This window comes from Melitaea cinxia, chromosome 16, assembly GCF_905220565.1.
Source record: "Melitaea cinxia chromosome 16, ilMelCinx1.1, whole genome shotgun sequence".
In the NCBI taxonomy this organism is placed as follows: Eukaryota; Metazoa; Arthropoda; class Insecta; order Lepidoptera; family Nymphalidae; genus Melitaea; species Melitaea cinxia.
The window spans coordinates 4,877,591-4,897,040 of record NC_059409.1 but is presented as its reverse complement, the minus strand read 5'-3'; the positions used below and the strand labels follow the sequence as shown (position 1 = coordinate 4,897,040).

General features: G+C 29.7%; 1 protein-coding gene across 1 annotated transcript; it reads right to left on the bottom strand.

Moving 5' to 3' along the window:
- Positions 1-4,487: 4,487 nt before the first annotated feature.
- On the bottom strand, positions 4,488-5,371 carry LOC123661218 (DNA ligase 1-like). Its single transcript, XM_045596205.1, has 2 exons — positions 5,201-5,371; positions 4,488-5,091 (listed from the first exon to the last, which is right to left on the bottom strand). The coding sequence occupies exon 2, from the start codon at positions 5,070-5,072 to the stop codon at positions 4,488-4,490; it is 585 nt and encodes a 194-aa protein (XP_045452161.1). The 5' UTR covers positions 5,073-5,091; positions 5,201-5,371.
- Between the last annotated feature and the right edge of the window lie 14,079 nt (positions 5,372-19,450).

Here is a 19,450-nt window from a genome sequence, read left to right as displayed (position 1 = left end):
TATAAAGTGTACGTAAATTTTTTTTGTTTTCTTCGTAGGATGTACATTTTTACGTTTTTATAGTAGGACACTTCTTAAAAAAAAGTTAAGGTTACAAATATATGATATGATTGATTCTTAAATACCATAGACAATTTTTTGACACAATTATGACATAAAAATTAGAATACAGATTACATAAGAGTATATAAAAATTACTATAACAAATAAACATTGGAGATTGAAAAATATATTACTAATTTTGATTGAAAAAGAAGTTGTGTGACAATATGGGAAAAACTCGATTTGGTTACGGATCTGATTATGGATTTAATATCCGAAGGTTTTTCCTACCTAATGTTATTTGTGCATTGAATGCCAATCATTACAGTAGTATTAAGCCCAACAAACCCGCTGAAACTTTTTCCTCATAGTATAGAAATTATATCACAAAATACGTTCAACGGACGTTACTGCATAATGTCGCCTACATTTGCAAATTATCTCTTCGGTTAACTTAGTTGTTACTAATGTACTAAATTAAAGCTAAATCTACAATTACAACATAATATATATATATATATATATATATATATATATATATATATATATATATATATATATATATATATATATTAGCTTTAATGTATATTTTTATGTGATAAAAAAACATAATTATATCAATGATAATTATGGCACTGGCCGAAAACGTATCTTTTTTAATTTGGCATAAAATTTGTTTCAGTGATTTATTGATAACCAAAATGTAAAAATGCTGTAAAATTTTCGTAAAATCTTTCAACTTTTTTAAAATTTATTGTAACTATCTCAACTAACTTGAGCTTTGGTATGTACGTTCCTATAACAAAATAAAATTTATTATATGTAGACTAATTATTCCTTATTATACGAATTAAAATGTATTATTATTTATTATACGAATTAGGAAGGATTTTAATTTGCTGTTATTATCAAGCACAATTCTTTACATATTAGGTACATAACGATTTAATTGTCTATGCTGAAACTATCATTTCTTATCTGGTAACGTCATTGACCTTTTCCATCCCCCCTCTATACTAGTCAATATTTCACTATTAGGGCAATTTTTTATTTTGTTGTCGATGTTGCAAAAAGGTTAATTTAAAAAAAAGTTCGTATTTGTGAGGATAAAATAACTAAGTTTGATATGTTAACAAGGAAAGTACGTAAAAAGGCAAGAAAATCTACAAATTAATCAATATTTTATGAAATAACTGAATTTTCCTTTGCTTTATTGGGAGTTATTAATCCATTGAGTTACGAAATGTTAAACATTATAAACCCTATAATATAACTCAGTATGCTTAAATGAAAGGTTTTATTTTAGAAATAATAAAGTACTTTTCAGTAATCATCAAAGAAAACCAAGAAAAGAAAGAAAGATAGCTGAGTATTTATATCAGTAATTCCTTTGAGTTACATTACTGATATGGCCTAACTATTATAATTCGCATAGCTATTAAGTTAAAAAAGCTCAATATCAAATATTATAATTATCTATAAACCAACATCTTCTAATATTAAATAACAATCGTAAAAAAGTCGTACTAAACGTAGGTATAACACAAATTAATATTATTTACTTACTAAAGTAGAGGACAATTTCTCAGTGGAACGTAACAAAATTGTAAGGCAATGTTCACTATGGCTACCAAAATGACTATAGATTTAAAGTTATAAAAATAAAAGTCAACTTTAAAACTAACAAAAACAATTTTATTCTTCTCATAAAGAAAATTGATTAGAAAAAAATTAAACAAACAAAATTAACGTAGGTTTTGCCTCATTTTTATCAATGTTCTTAGTCTAACTAAATTCTGAAAAGTAATCAAATTATATATATTAAAAAAAATCCTTTACTTACAATAACAAATAAAATCTCTTAATTTATTATTGCACAAACAACCTGACAGTTGACTTAGATAAGATGTTACCTACTTATTCTATCAGTCTTCAAATAATAAAGTTATTTTAAGATCAACTAATACTTATTCTCTAATCCTCGAATCATTACAATTATAATTAATCAGTCTTAGGTTTTAGGCCATACCTACTCATACCTACTCGTGCCAACTCGTCTAGGCATTATAAAAAATATTTTACTCACTTCTGCACACATGTATCACAGACATAAACATCATCAACTTCTAATTTTGAACTTGTGATGCACTTTCCACAGTAGAATAGTTCACATTTAGAACATTTCGTCATGCAATTATAAAAAAGATAAATATTTTTACATTTGTTGCACGACACAGTGCGTTTAATCGTCGTTTTAAGTGCTCTTGAACTTACTGCATTTTGTTCAGTTTTACTTTTGACGATCTTCATTTTATTTGGTGTTAATAATATCCTATTCTTTAATATTTCAATTTTAACTTTTTTTAGAACAGGCTCAGCAGAGGAACATGCTACCGTTGAAACACGCTTATTTCTTGGTCTCGGAGTTTCCGATTTATCATTCATCTGGATAAAAGTTTTGTCTGCAACATGGTCAGTTTCAAATGGCTTTGAAATTATAGAATTATCAAACAATAGTTGAAATTTACGGTCTGCAGTATTGTCCGTGCTAGGTGTCGTAGTCGCATCGTCGTTTGCATCAAAATAGGGGAGGTCGTAAGTAGCATTTATGAGTTTTTTTTCTTCCTCATCCAGCATCAAGTCTATTACAATCCCATCTAAATCTTCTGGTGTGGTGTGTGCCGGGTAGTTATTATCATGAGCATATATGACGTCGTCAACATTTTGCAAATTTGTATCTATGTTCATAATATCAGAATTCACGAGAATTGGTAAGTCAGCTTGATTGATGTCCACATTTTCCTTGTTAAAAGTCAGTACATCAGGAATTCTAAGTTTTGGTAAGCAGTCTAAATTGTCAACATGAATATCAGCTGCAAATGTAATCACCTCAAAATTAGAATTACATTTCTTGGCGACTTTTGGAAAAGATTTTTCTTTCTTTTTAATGTTTAGTGAATACTTGGGACAGTTTGTTCCGTCAGTTACAGCATCATCAGAGATATCAATAACTGTAGACTCGGAATTAGCAACTTCCAGGGAAGATATGTTGTTAAAAGCATGTGTTTTTGGATCAAAACAATTACACAAACCCCTATTAGTGCCACAAAAACAAGATAAATTCCTGTACTGGATGAGGCCTGGTGAACAAGATGAGAGCTGATGAATTTTCATAGTGCCAATAATCGTTTTGAGGTTTTGTGGCACAAGTTTTTGTATATTTTCAATGTCATTTTCGGGTATGTATATGATCTTTACTAAATTCATACATTTTGAAAGATGCTCGTATGCTTGTGAACCGTTCTCAACATCCCTGCCAAATGCGACTTGACGATCCAACGCTCTTTTAACAGAGGCTCCGATCCCATCAGCTACTCCCTTTCCATGACCTGCCTCGGAAAATGACCAGGTAGTATAGTCAAGTTTTAATTTTTCTGTGAATAAATTGAGCAAATAAAAATTTTTTTTCTGCCTATATTGGGACGTAGGACCATCTGAATAAAAATGGATCACTTTTGTTAAATTATCTATTTTTCTCACCTCATTTATTACTGGCAGCAAATGTGCCCATATCGCTGCAGGTTCATGAGAATTGTTGTCCGATATAGTACAAAACGAAAGTGATTTTTTAGCCCAATAAATCATACCGGTGTGTAACGTGATTTGATTTTTGCTGGCCCCGAAATGTGTTGCTTGTATTTCTTCACCCATTTTACATGCGTAATTTTCCGAAAAATCACAAATAATTAGCGCTTCGTGTCGTTGAAGGTTCTTAACACACTTTTGGTACTGTTTTTGCTGGTAAATCCAGTTAAAATGATGCATTTTAAATGTTTTTAGATTTTTTTCAAAACAAGACCTAAGATCAAGAATGCTTCCTACTTTTTGCAATTTGAGCGTTTTTTTTTGTTGTTAATTCTTTTGTGCTCTTATTTTCCGTTTTCGTGTATTTATGATCAATTACTTCCCATTGACTCCACTTAACCTGATCTTCTTTCTTTTCTTCCAAAGGCTCGTAGCAAATAGTCTTGTCTTTACATTCTTTACATTCTTCATACATGCATTTCTTCGAATTTATGTCGCAGCATAGATTTTTTGTAACTTCCAAAACAGTGTTGAAGTTATTTAGTATTCTGTATTTCTTCAAAGCATAAAACATCAACTGCATATTGTTGTGCTTGATGCACAAGCACGTTTCTCTGTTTTGCACGGCAGGGGATAGTACATAAAAAGGTTTATATTTGTTAAAAGTTGAAAGGCTGTATTTTCCTCCCTCTTTACGATACATTGTATATAAATTACGAACTGTGTCGGTGAGATATCGAATTTGCTCCTTTTTTTTTCTAAATGTACGACATTGCTTTTTTCCGGCAGTCATTCTGCTTACGTCATCTCTGACATAAAAATTTTCAATTTCTTTACGTATCTTGTTTTCGGTTTTATTTTTATTTGTTATTCTTACCATTCCTTTTAATCCTAGCAGCTTCGACACGAAAGTCTTTTTTAATTATGCTCTGGATATTCTCCTTTAGAACAACATTTTTTAATGTTTGTTTTTCTTTTACGGTTTGACATTGTTTATAAGAAGTTTTTAAAGTTAATTCTAAAAGTTCTGTTCTTGCTTTCAATTTTAAGTTGTCTTTTTCAAGCGTCTGAATTTTTTTTTCTGTTGAAATTTTTAAACGGTAAAGTCTTTTTTTATAGGTATTTACTAGTTTTGTCAATTTTTGGTTTCTTTTTAAAGCAGTCTTATAATTCTTAATCAATTTACTTTGGTTTGCTATTTTTTGTTTCTTAGTACCTTTTTCTTCCTGAACTAAAAGCTGTTTTTTCTTTTGTTTTTGCTTACGTTTCTGATTTCTCCAAATTTTTCGTTGTTTTTCCTTTTCCTTCTCCGTCAGATCTTTAACTGTTTTGCTTTTAGATTTTACATATTCAGCGTGTTTCTTTTTAATACTTTCCAATTTTTCTGGATTTAGTTTTAGTCGTTCTCGATACCTCTTCATACGTTCTGCTGGTGTCAAAGCCATTTTTGTAAAACTTTATTGTCTAAAACAAAATTATTAAGTAATATAGTAATATTTTTATATAAAACACGCGGACAAAAGTCGTAATAATACTTTATGACTCCTTAGTGAAAAATATTAATTTTACGTACATGTATCGCGCCTTTACCCTTACATTGAGTTACAATTTGTTCCACTGAGTTACAAAATTTCTCAATGGAACGTAACGTTTTGTGTGAGTATACAAAACTATTACTTAAATATTCAATGTTAAACTTGCAATTAAACTTGTTTAGCGATAATTTAGGAATAAACACAATAGGAAACCAATTGCTTTTAAGCAAATACATAAAATCATGCAATTCACCCGAGAAAACTACGTTTTTAAATGGAACAAAATTTTTACACTGCAACACGTCTTCTCGCCCAGCCGTTAGTTTTTGTAATATAACGCTTTGCTTTCAAAATTGCGGACAAATCAGACTGTTTGAGAGTGTTTCCATTTAAAAGAAAAGGATATTATTTGGTAGTTTTCGAAGAGAGGTAAGAAAATAGCGTAACTCAATAGGAATTTCCACCTAGTTAGATTTTGTGCCCTAGAAATTAATTGTAATTAATTTTGTTTAATATTAAAATAAACGAACGTGTGTTATTAAAATCAATTTAAAATAAATATTCCTTTCTTTGGAGATATAATACTCCATCACATGCTTTTTTAAAAACATTCTTTAAGGTAAAACATTATGGCCAGTGTGTGGAGGGACATAGGTTTAATAACGATTGAGTAATCATAAATAAAGTATTTTTATTTAAAAAATAGAGTAACACTAATAATTTGTATAAATTCCGAAAGCCAATAAAGTCTACTACAAAGACAAAACATACGTTTAAACTAAACACTTTAAATGTATAAGAAATACCTTATGAACTGGGTAGGACATGCATAAAAATCATAGTGACAATGAAATAAAAAATTGCCCATTATACACAAACATAACGTATGTGTGGGTGAAAACTGGTATTGCGTCTGTGCAATGTATTGATGTAAACATTCACTTGTCATTTTATTTCAGAGCGTTTGGAAGAACGTATGGAAATCTAAGACGAATCTGAAAAGTATGAAAACTGATACAAATTAAAGCATATTGAAGTTTTATAGTGAAAGTGATTAGTATTTCAGTAGTATAAAATATAAGTGTAATAATATTGATCTTTGTTTACGTGTGCTCTGGTTTTTGTTCTTTACTATTTACATTTTAAGTGTTTTACTAAGATATTTCCATTGTTATGAGAAGAGTGAATAAGAAAATTTTAATTTTAATATATAAATGAGTATACAGCTACTCTAATCCTTGTGACCGTAAGTACATTATTTCATTGTACGTAAGTAATTCTATTTTTATTTATGTTTACTTACAGTATGTAATTTGGAACAATCGTGTAGGAAAACAAGCTTTTTATTCTATTACAAAGTTGAATACAAATCATTGGCAAAAAACTAATAAATTGTTAATAAAGTATGGTAATAATAAGGAAGTAATGATAATAAAGTAAATTTATATTTAATTAACTGAAAAATTATATTTTTGTTAAACGCAATATTTTTTTTAATATTTTATCAACTACAAAAAGTAAAAAAAAATGATACACGTCTCACGAATGTTTCATTTCAAATAGGTATTACTTTTGTTTACTTACCAATTATTATTTTTGGCTACTTATTATTAAATTAAACCTATGAGAATATTTAATATGAATATTTAGCGAAACTTAAAGAAAAGTAAAAAGGGTTGTCAGACATTGATTTCACATGTGACCTATTTATCTACATTCTACGTTCCAAAATAAATTAAAAAAAAAAAACATTTTTTTAAACAAAACAACTTCAAAAAGAAACTTCAGTTAGTAATAAAAGATCAATACTTTCATTTTTAAAATAACAGCGTAAAACTCCCGCGTATTTCATAATGCCCGTTCAGAAATAGAGAGCCGTCCTTGCAAACGTTACTAGCGAAATCAACTCGATTCACTACTTCATCGTTATAATTTCTTTGTTTCAACTCGTCTATTACTTTAGCAACAGATTTTAATGATATTATAAAATTAATTAAAGACTCTTTTATGCACTCCGGAGTGCACTACTAGTACTAAAAGTCAATACTTTTTTAGTCAAAATGTACGTAAATATAATAGAATTAGTACCTAAGTAAGCAAAGAATAAATGCGTATTTTTTCTGTCTGTCGGATCTGTGTACGTACTTTTTAGTTTTACAAACCATAATATTCAAATTTTAATAACAAAAGATACGATGAGGAACGACTGCCGTTTGTGCGACTTTATTTTCGTCTTTAACTTTGTGACGTTTCAAGGATATTGCTATGAGTGTTAGCGTTTGGTATACAAACATTACCATGAATAACTTATGATTCAACTCAAATAGTTGTCATTGTCCTTGAAATCCATTTCTCTAATTTTGTTTATTATTTCGTTCATTTATAAGGTTCGTTTATATAGATTTATTATCGATCTATAATCTATACAAATAATAAAATAAGAGTGTCTGTTTGTAATATCAAAATAGCCGCTTTTTACTAAATGCTTATCGATGTATACACGGTACATATACCAAAATAACATTTTTTACAATTTTTGTCTGTCTGTCTTTCTGTTTGTCTGTTTGTTCTGGCTAATCTCTGAAACTGCTGGACCGATTTTGACGGGACTCACTGGCAGATAGCTGATCTAATAAGGAGTAACTTAGTATGGCTTTATACGATGTCTATGTGAGTATGTCTTTTACTAAGTATTGTTATGATATTCGTTCCATAACGGCTATATTATACTAGCCGACCCGTGCCCACTTCGTTGGGCGTTAATTATTTTTGTGATGCAAATATATAGTAAAGTTTTCATTTCGCTCGCAATTCTCCGACTTGATTTACATATACTATTATTTTTCAATGAATTTTAGTTCAATAACAATCAAACATAGCCTATATGACTCCTGAATAGTGTAGCTTTATGTTAGTCAAAGAATTTTCATGATCGGATCAGTATTTGCGAAGATTATCAACAAACAAAGCTAGAAACTTTACATCTTTACAATATAAGTATAGACAAGCATTTTTGTAGAGACGTGGAAATGTTATGTAAGGATTAAAATAACAATACGTACTCAAACATAGCGAATTTAAGTTAGCAGCCGTGTAAGCCGTATCGGTAATACATTATTTATATTGAAACTGAAATTGTATACAATGTCCCTGTCTGCTCTCTACTTTTTTATGTGTACTCTGTATACAAACGTCAAGGTACTTAACTATGAAAAGTACAATCAACTACACGTAATTATTTCAAAATTATAATGAACTAGCTGTGTCACGCAATTGTAAATGCGTAACTTTCGATCCGACCGGAATTTCGGGATAAAAACTAAAATACGTGATATTCTATGTCTCTACCTATTAAGATGCTATAAGCAAATCCAATTATAAAGTTGCAATGAAAAAACTTAGTTTATGTAGTAAAATTTTCGCGTGTATAATCTAAGGTTATATTGACGAATTATTTGATGTCAACAATTAGGTATAATGCCTGTATGCATGTCATATGTTTAAGGAATATTAGGCAGTCGCCATACTGATGTTACTGACGAATATAACTATATTCTAATTAGTTAATTACCCTTTTTATATTGATTGCCTAATTTGTATTGTATGCATATTGCAAGTAACGAAAATATAAACATACACTTTTAGCGTAAAAATGTAAATTAAAATTTAAAAAAAAGGTGGAAAAATAATTTCCTACGTTAGTTTAGTTATCAATTGACTCGTGATTGTAATTATTTGCAAGTAATATGTTACTACATATTATGAATTAGGGATTTATATAAAATATATATTTCAAGGTTTATAGTTTTGTAATAAATAAATGTAAACTAGCATCCCGCCCCGGCTTCGCACGGATATTTAACAAAATAATTTTTTCCCTATTTTTTTTTTTTTGAAAATATAATATTACCTATATCGCCCGCGGATCGTTTAGTTTCCCAACAGTGAAGGAATTTCAAATTGGTCAAAACAAAAAACTAAATCTTTCCTCTTTATAATATTAGGATAGATATTAGACAATATTATATGAGTGTCAAAAAACTATAACAATTACGTATAACGTATTACGGTTGAGTAAAATAAGTTCTGATATTTTTAATGACTATTTATCCCTTTAGATTTCCCTTCGTCATCAAAACAAAGAAAATGTTTAGACCTTAAAACGTAACAAAAATACTATAGTTATTTTTAAGTTTGTAAACAGTGCGTGAGTAACATTATTTTTATTGATCAATAAACTATTAGTATTAATGTTTGTTTTGCTGGAAAATTCTGTCAATAAAGTCGAATAAGTGATTCCAATTATATATAAATAATAGTTGTAAGATAAAATGTCACTTACATCGTTAAATTACAAGTTTTGGGTCTGTTCATAAAATTTACATAAGTTGCTAATAGGCTTTAACCGTACGAGTTAAAATAAGTCATTAGGGTCTGTTTCACCTCAATTTATAAAATACAAGCCCGAAAAATGTGTTTACTCTTAAAATAGATTCCACACAAACGAAGTCGTGGGCCTAGATAAGGAAATAATTAACGAAAAAATTGCGTAGTATACTAACTACATTATATGAAGTCACATATTGCATCACATTCCACATAATCTAATACTCGTATATTTTTATAAGTTCGATTAAGTATTTATATGAATATTTATGGGAACCCAACTCATACTCGTACATGTACACACAATCACACATGTACAAACATACGCCAATGTTTTTACTTAAATCTTCAATATATACAAAAAATAATAATAATAATAAAACTTTGCGACGCAAAATCATGGCAAAATATCTCAAGATGCGGAAACAATAATTATTTTACTTATTATCTACTGCGCAATACGTAACAGTATTCGTTTTATCGCAACGGTGTTCGCAAGCGGTTTTTTAATGTTTGCGTCGAAGGACACGAGGACGATTTTGTCACGCCTCGGTTATAATACGTGCGATTAGTAATTGCGTTTCTAAAAAATACTTATTTATGTTCGGTTTTTTTGCTTAATACTAGTCCACCCTTGCGATTTTACCCGTGTCGACTTTGATTTAACGGACTTTTTGAATGATGATAATTTGATAGTATCGGCTCTTTTATGTGTGAGATGCTTATGGAAACAAACAGAGAGACATATATATTTAATCACGGATTTAGTCTCTATATTTATAGTAGAGACATTAAAAAAATCAAAATGAAACTAGATTTTGAGTTAGTCATACAATATCAGAACTGCGAAAACCGCTTCCAATTTCGTTCTGCCCTTATTCCGCAATTGCAAAAGAAACATACAGACGGGCGGACCGACAAACTGTTGTAGGTTGCTAAATTATTTATTCTATAGGTTTAAACATACAATTAGGCAGACAAGAATTCTTAAAATAATTATTTTTGCTTCTATTAATCTTATGAAGTTTTCTATACCTATATGTAGGGTTGCCAACTTTTTTTGACAAAAAAAAACGTATAAAATGGTTTGGATAGGAAAAAATAAAGTATTTGGAAGAAAAAAAAAGTATTTTTCAAATTTTATGTTTTTATTGCTTTAAAAACGTATTTTTGTGTGCCTTTAGCACATGCTAACAATTTTTTGTTATATTTAAATGTTTCAAACTTGTTTAAAAATCATTATTTAAATTTATATAAATAAAAATTCGTTTCTAATTAAATTTATTGACGCTATATTTCTCTCTTCTCGCTACTTTAGATTCATTACTAAAAAAAACCCTTTCAGTAAAAGCTTAAGTAGTGGGAACAGAAAGTAAGTAAGAATTTTTTTTTATATTTGGTAAGCTATCAGGTGCATTTTTAAGTATATATTGCCATTTTTCAACTGTACTTTTCACTGAAATTTTTTTATCATCATTAGTGATTTTTTTTTGTCTTATTCATTCGGAATATATATCCTGCATCTTAACATTTAATCCGTCTTGTAATTTAGTTTTTATAATTATCATTTCAAAATTTTCAAATTTAACCGCATTTTTTAAGGACACGTTAGGGAGTATTGAAAGCCAGTTATCTTCGCTAAGGTCAAACAATTTTTCCAACCATTGATTCCTTAACTGCATATAAACAAAGCCAACGGTCAATTTTTCTACAATATCGTTGATAGTGAGTAGTGACATCTGTGACAAATGTCAGATTGTCACCTGTCCTGTCACATTCAAAACACCACATCTGTCATCTAACATTTCGTTCAGTAATTTTAAATCCTTTCCATCATCCGTTTTACCTTATGTGTACCGTTAAATAGTTAAGTACCCATAATGAGTATCTTGTTTCACGCATCACAGTAAAGATTGAAAATAAAGTATTTTCATATACTTTATTTGTATGCAAAAGTATAAAGTATATTTACCAAAAATAAAGTAAAATACTTTATTATAAAGTATGGTTGGCAACCCTACCTATATGTCTCTTATTTACAAACATCTGTTGGCAATTTTATTATATATTTAAATATAACCTTCACCTTTTTGCTCATACTTATGCTAATGATAATGCTCCAAAATGATTCATCATTACATCATTACAGCCTATACAGTCCACTGCTGGACATAGGCCTCCACAAGTTGACGCCAAAAATAACGTGAACTCATGTGTTTTGCCCATAGTCACCACGCTGGGCAGGCGGGTTGGTGACCGCAGTACTGGCTTTGTCGCACCGAAGACGCTGCTGCCCGTCTTCGGCCTGTGTATTTCAAAGCCAGCAGTTGGATGGTTATCCCGCCATCGGTCGGCTTCTTAAGTTCCAAGGTGGTTGTGGAACCTTGTTATCCCTTAGTCGCCTCTTACGACACCCACGGGAAGAGAGGGGATGGCTAAATTCTTTAGTGCCGTAGCCACACAGCACAGCCAAAATGATTGTTTCCTTTCAACTTTAAAACGATGTATACTGATGATTAGTTGAATATTTTGTTTAAATAATAAGCAAATACCTCGAAACAACAGATGTATTATGAAATTCTATGTGGTGGTCCAAAAACACGCAACACAAATATAAATATTTCGATTAACACAAGAATCATCGAAATCGGTACACCCGGTGAAAAGTACCACGATATAAAACAACGTACGTCGACGAAAAAATAGTCAAGTAAATACACATTACTTGATATAACTCGAAAGGTACTTGTCTCAGATCTCAATTAAAAACCTTCTCTTTTTTGGAATTCACTTAAAGATATAGACAGACGCGGTGACGGAATTCATTGCATCTTATATATGCATCTATATATCTATGTATACAAATAAATAAAATTGGGAGTGTCTGTTTGTAATATGAAAATAACTGCTTTTTACTAAAATCATATGTATGTACTATGTATACAATGTACATATACCAAAATAACATTTTTTATAATTTTTGTCTGTCTGTCTGTTAGTTTCGGCTAATCTCGGAAACGGCTACACCGATTTTGACGAGACTTTCACTAGCAGCTGATGTAATAAAGAGTAACTTAGGCTACTTTAATTTTAGATTTTTTTTTTTATTTTATAACTGCGAACTGAACAATAACTTTTCGTTAAATTCCACGTGGACGAAGTCGCGGGTATAGCTAATACATACATATAATACTAATAAGTTCCGTAATTATTGTGAGAGTGCAGTGCCACTACAAACACTAGTTGCTCGAACATAAGTATCTGATCAATGATAAAGTTATCAAAGACTCTCAGCAGAAAGTAAAATAGGAAAAGGCCTGTTTTATTTCAACTACTAAACTACATCTTTTGGTATTACAGGATGCAAACATAAATATGTGAAAGATAAACTGGCCTTTATGTGCTAAACAGAAAAGATCTATCAGATAATTTTATTTGCTATAGATAACTATCTGTGACTTAACTAGTACAGGGCCTTGATATTTCTTATATTAGTTATATCAATATAGACATACGGATATAGTTATCGATTGGCTAAAGTAAAGCCAAAGCATAGAACAAAGGTCTAAGCAGACCCCAGACTAGACGCTAAGGTTCGCCGCCCTCCGACGCCGACGTCGCGTCGGGGTACACCCTGAGTGTTGTGCAAGATTTAATACCAATACCGCTATATGCTAATACTTAACTATAGGTGTGTCTCATGGTTTCACACGCTTTTACTTTTAATAGCTACGTCAGATTAGTTTTTATTTATCTTTGATTTAATACTATATATCGTTATGTATTATTTTAAATCCTATGATCTCTAATTCTTCGTTATCTTTTACTCGTGATGTTTTTTGGTTCATCATTATTTCTTTTGAAACAATGATTTTTTTTCTATTTTATGTATACAGTTTATTTACTTTAACTCTGTACTTGTAACTTTATAACCAGTCCGACAAATTTTAATATATTTTACAAAGTAATATATTATCGTCAACTTCACGACAACATCTTGGCAACGTACCAACATGTTGGAGGTTTTGTTTTCTTTTTTATTAACCAGTAGCCCAGCTTTTTGTACCTTTATATAGAAGAAATCGCGTAATATCATATAATCACGTTTATATAGAAGAAACTACGTAAACTTAACTAACATGTAACAGTTAAAAGTTACAAAAAAAAACAACATACACTTTAAAACTACGAGAAAAGTAGTTTTAGCTTCTTATCCTTTCTGTAATCCTGGTAGTATAAGTCAACTAAGTATCCGTGGCTTTATATAAATTATTTATATTAACGAATTATTGTGAAGTGTCGTTAAAATTATTTTTAAATTTATTTTTAACATCGTTAAAAGATATAATAAAAATTACATTAAGTTATTATTTTATAAAATGCTATCGTAAAACAAATTATTATGGGACCTTGGATAACCTGAATAACATTAAGGCCAGCGCCAGAAAGAAAACCTTTCAGATTAATTTAAAACACAATACTTGTAAGAAACTAATGAAATTATCTTTAGCTTTTAATTTGTTTATTTAATAATTAGAAAGTACTGATCTCTATCTTATAATGGTTTAAAATACAAGTTTAGTATACTATATCTTCTATCATATAATGAAATATTCATCATCTTTGCTAAAATTTGTTTCTGGATAGTAAGGTTGTCTTTCCAATCGTTGTTATTTTATTGATACTTCAAAGTATATTACTTCCTTTAGATACTTAGTATTATTGTTATTTTTGTACTTTGTATTTATTATGTATTTGTAATAAACGTAATAAATTATATAAAGCTTTTGAATAATCTGTCGACTATATTTATGGTAAACTGTATCTCCTTCCATCTTTATCGTCGTTCCCAATATTTGCATTGAATATAAAACCTCTTTAAACGTACGTTTTTTTTTAAACCTACGTTCTAGAAACTATTTCAAGCTGTACAAAATAGGCATTATTTTTATCTTCTCTATTTAGTATGACATCAATACAAATAAGACTTCGGAAACCACGCCAGTGTTTATTACAGTTTTTAGTGCTTATCTTCCGACAGTAACACGTGCTGACATCATTTCACCATCGAGTATGCTTTCGGCTAGTCAATTTATATTTGAATATAATTTTTTTTTTTTTATCAATAGTAGCTAAGTATTTATTCATTAATTTGCGATCGGATACATATCTAATGTGTCTGAACGCTTTGAACTGTGGTATAATCTAGCAAGAATCGGTTGACTACAGCTGTTATAATCCTAATTCGACTAATATAGTATTACATTTTCGTTTAAATAAAAAATTAAGCATCCTGATACAAATTCCTAGTCAGATATCTCGGTTTCAGGATGTTTGTTGGTAGTTTTTTTTTTTGGTTAAAAATCTGAACGCGCGATGAAAAATAAATCCACGTGATATCTCATTACAGCCCCTCCATGTGATATTTCGTCGTGTTTTTTCAAACCCCTCCCATCTCCTTTTGAACCTCACGCGATTAATAGGCGATCCCTAATTGTAATAACTGTTATTGTTACCCTAAAACCCTAACATAATTGACTAAATATGTCAAAGATTACTCCGAGTATAAGAACAGTGCGGTACGCAAAGACCATCTAATGGATAGCACACAGAAAAAGCCAGTGGTAGCAGTTCCGCGTCAAATAATGCGCAGTAAGTTAGATCTAGCGTACCTAAGTTAAGCCAGTATCATATTTTATTAGTTTCCTAATGTAGCGCTACTTTATAAAATTGACCCACTGACCGTCTTTGTTTTATTTATGAAGAAGTTGCTGTGAAGGCACAGCGGTTTTAGATATTTTACTGACGATCCTGTGAATATTTAGGGATAAAAAATATTCTATGTTATTCTAGACCAGCCACCAGTTGAGAACGTGAAAGTATAACAGACATTCATCCAAATTTTGTCATTTTAATATTTGCAGCTTAGGTAAATAAATATTTCATGAATTTAGTAAATACAAAAAAAAAAAAAAAACAAGAACTACTGTGATTAGCATTGTGACATGATATATTTTTAGATTTTTCTGAAATCTGCCTTTTATAAAGGCAATAATAACCATATATAAAGTTCTTGCAACAATTTTGTCACCACGAAAGTGCCTAAGACTGGATATTTTTTTCTCCATAACGGAGACATTATATTTATCGAATTTATCTACCCAATTTATTCATATTAATCACAAGTTAATAATGAAGTAGTATTACTTATATTTTTAAAATATTTATAAATTGGTTGATTTAAAGATCAAACAGGTTGTAAGAAAATAGTGAGATTTCTTCTTCTTTCCTTTCTCAGAACTAAACACATAAAATTTTCAACAGATGAATATAAGGTCTGCTTTGAATCTAAAGGCTTAATTGCGTGTTTTATTAAACCTGCTTTCGTTTATTATTATTAAATGAATACAAACTATATAGAAATATGTACGTATATATTTTGTATAACCTTTTATTAAACAAAGATAAATCATTCACGGACATTTATTAGACACTAGATCCAAAGTACGAAACCGTGCCAAATATCTTAAATCACTCCTACATAAAATATATAGATACACAGTCTATCATCATTTTTATTACAACATAGGCTCCATCGCATTGCAAAACAAACGATTTGTACGTGTTTTGTTTTCCACGACGCGACATCTAGCTGAAAGTACTATTCAGTCTATGACTCTTGCTTTGTGTCTCAAAAGGTGCTATTTCTGTTATACAATATGAGCTCTGCGTTTCAACGGGGTGTAAAGAATAAAACTTAGCGTTTTTTTTTTTTTGCAATGCGTCGATATATATGATGGGACAGGCTTATTCTTTAAATGAGCCAGTTGAGCAAAGATGAGACTAACATCCACACTTTTACTGAGAAATGTTGTAAAAATGGATTAGAAATACGCAGATTTATTCAAACCTCAAATATTTAAAAAAAAACATTTAAAAAAAGGTTTTAAGTTTAAATTTAACCCATGTAAATAATTTTTTTCTACGATATCTACAAGTCTTCTGCATAAAACATACACAAAAAAATTAATGCGTCTTGCAGAAATCACAGCATGAAAGGATAAAATCATAATTAGGTATACAAAGTTGTGTTCAAACTTGCGCGAACTATTGAGTTACATTGGTATTAATTACCTATTGTGTAAATTCAAGGAGGGTTAATGTTGTATTGAATACTTAAATATTAAGTAAACGTAAAATCTTTAAAAATAGGCACATGACTTTTTACCTTACACCAAGATTAGATAAAACTAGCTGGACCCCGCGGTTTCACCCGAGTTGATTTGAGGAAAAAAAATAGCCTGAAATTTACAAAAAATATACCGACCGTCAATCATGTTGACTTTCTTTAAAAATTAAAGTTGTCATGTCATATATATAATTTAAATTAATTTACAAAAATAAAAGCAATAATACAAGCTTTAGTTGTTGATACCGGTAGAGCAAGCAATTACCTATAAAATTATATATCATTTATGTGGAGTAATTTGTGAGGTTTTTTTCTAAAAAGAAAGGCAAACTTCTTAATCTTAGCGTAGATGATATTTTGGTTGACTAATGAATTCGATTGTCAACGACTCAAAATCAAAATGTATTAAAATGATAGAATTTCGAATAGTCAATCTATAATTTTTATACTTATATACATTTGGATATTTCGATAAAGGAATTCATCAATCGCTTAATTATTTCGTCTAGCATTATAAAGTAATCACCATAGTTAAATTGAATAAACTATGAAAAATATATACTCTTTATCAAAGTATCAACATCTGCTGTAGTGTTCTGCACATTTAAAATTACGTGTGTTAATTAAACCATGTTTGTAGGTTAATAGTCAAATCACAAAAAAGTCAATTTTAATACTGCGACAACGTTATTAAGCTAATGTTGTAGCTGAAAATTATTTCATAGTCCGTCAATTTTTCCGTCCGTCAAAACCTTGACTAAATATCCGCGATGTCGTATTTCTCAGAATCAGTTACTGTTTATTTTTAAATGGCAATTAAAAATATTAAGACTTTAATCATTTGAAGGTAGAGTCACAAAATTAAGCTAAGGTATATAAAAGTAATCGTCAGCAAATCGAACGATTGGGACTTTGTTGTTTGTTACTAGCATACGCCGGGATAGTAGTAAAAAAATCCTCCCTGACTTCCTAGAACTGATTTTAGTTAACTAAAACTGGTTTTATATTTAGTAACATTAAACAAAATAAACCAATGAAAGAACTCTTTAATGCTCCCAAGTAAGCCTTGATTTCTATTATGATGACAAAGTTTTTGAAATAAATAAATATTATTCATATTCACTCAGCTACTAATCATGCTTTTACACATTATGATTGGTAATTTAAATCTATAGGTTAAAATAACTGACAGATAACGATACGCCAAAACCACTCTATGTAGAGATATGTGATAACAAAAACATATTTGACCTTTTTTGTCTTTAATACTTTATTAGTAACTAAATTCAACCCATTCAATTCCGATGGGGTTCACCAGTAGATAAAAAGGTTATGCTTATTAAAAGGTTTATTGCACACCACCTAAAACAAAAAAAAAGAAATAAACAAAGACAAATGTACTCGTACAGTGGTTGAATCACTAGCAAAGCGATCTCTACCAGAAAACCTTTAGTCATAGGGAGTCGGGACATAGTAAAATTCTACTTATAACCTAAACGTATATATTAGAACAAAAAACATTGTTTACACTATGAACTCGTTAACAACTTGATACAGAAAGTTAATTTAAAAAAATGTTTTATTTATATGGAATGCGAAATTTAAAAAAAAAATTAAAATATATTATTAAATAAGAAAGCTAGCTTTATCGTGTTAATACAAACTTAAGGAAATCATAATTTAGCTTAATGGTAAAAAAAGTTGATATTTTAATGGTTTGAGAGTACAGTAAATAATAAACATTAATTATACAGCTTATTATTTTTAAAATACTCATAAATGTATATAGAGTTATAGACATATCATACACATAATATATGTAAAACTAACTGATGCAGCTTGTACTGATCATAATGGTGAAAAGAAAACAAATAATCATCTAATTCCTTGCAAACGTTTGAAAGTTATGCGCGAACATACATTTCGGCGATACATTTTTATTTATATAGACTAGTGGTCGCCTGGTGGTGAAATTCGACCATAATTTAACCACTGACTAACCATAAATTAAAGAGTATATGTGCGTGTATCAAATATATAGCACTATGAGTAACATATATATAATTTTATATATTTAATGTATTTTTAAGCATAATAAAAAATATATATCAACATTCTGCACTCCTTCTCTATACTCGTATAAACTATAAGTGTGCGAAATTTCTGACTCCTCCGTCCGCGCAATATTCGTAAAAAGGGGTACAAAGTTTTTGCTTCACGTATTAATATATAGAGATAACTTTATTTTAATAAAACATATATATTTTATAAGCTATAAGAATAGATTGTCAAGAACTATCAAGGTTTATGGAGCTGGTTCTTTAATGAGATTAATATCTCGTGAACCCGGTCCATTGTTTAGCTCGCGTCGACACACTAATTGAATTCTTAGGCGTCGTCTGCATCTCGTAAGACAGGCAATTAAGGGTTTTAATTTAAATATAAGAAAACTAGCTATTTGCACTGGTTCTACACCAGTAAAATATCGAGAAAAGTATCAAAATTATTCCCACTATGAACCAAATTGTATGAAATTCGTTTCGAAAAATAGATAATTATTTGGAATGCTTTCTCGTTTCTAAGTTTGTAACTATGTAATCTTTTTTAATTTCATTTTGGTCAGTTTTAAACATATAATTGTATAATTATATATAACTCCAATTTTTAAGCACAAAATATGTAACAATTCTAGATGTGCCCGCTTGCTGTGTGG

Bases quoted from the DNA above. Each gene is read 5' to 3' on its own strand.
- LOC123661218 (XM_045596205.1), bottom strand. From the start codon at position 5,072: ATGGCTTTGACACCAGCAGAACGTATGAAGAGGTATCGAGAACGACTA.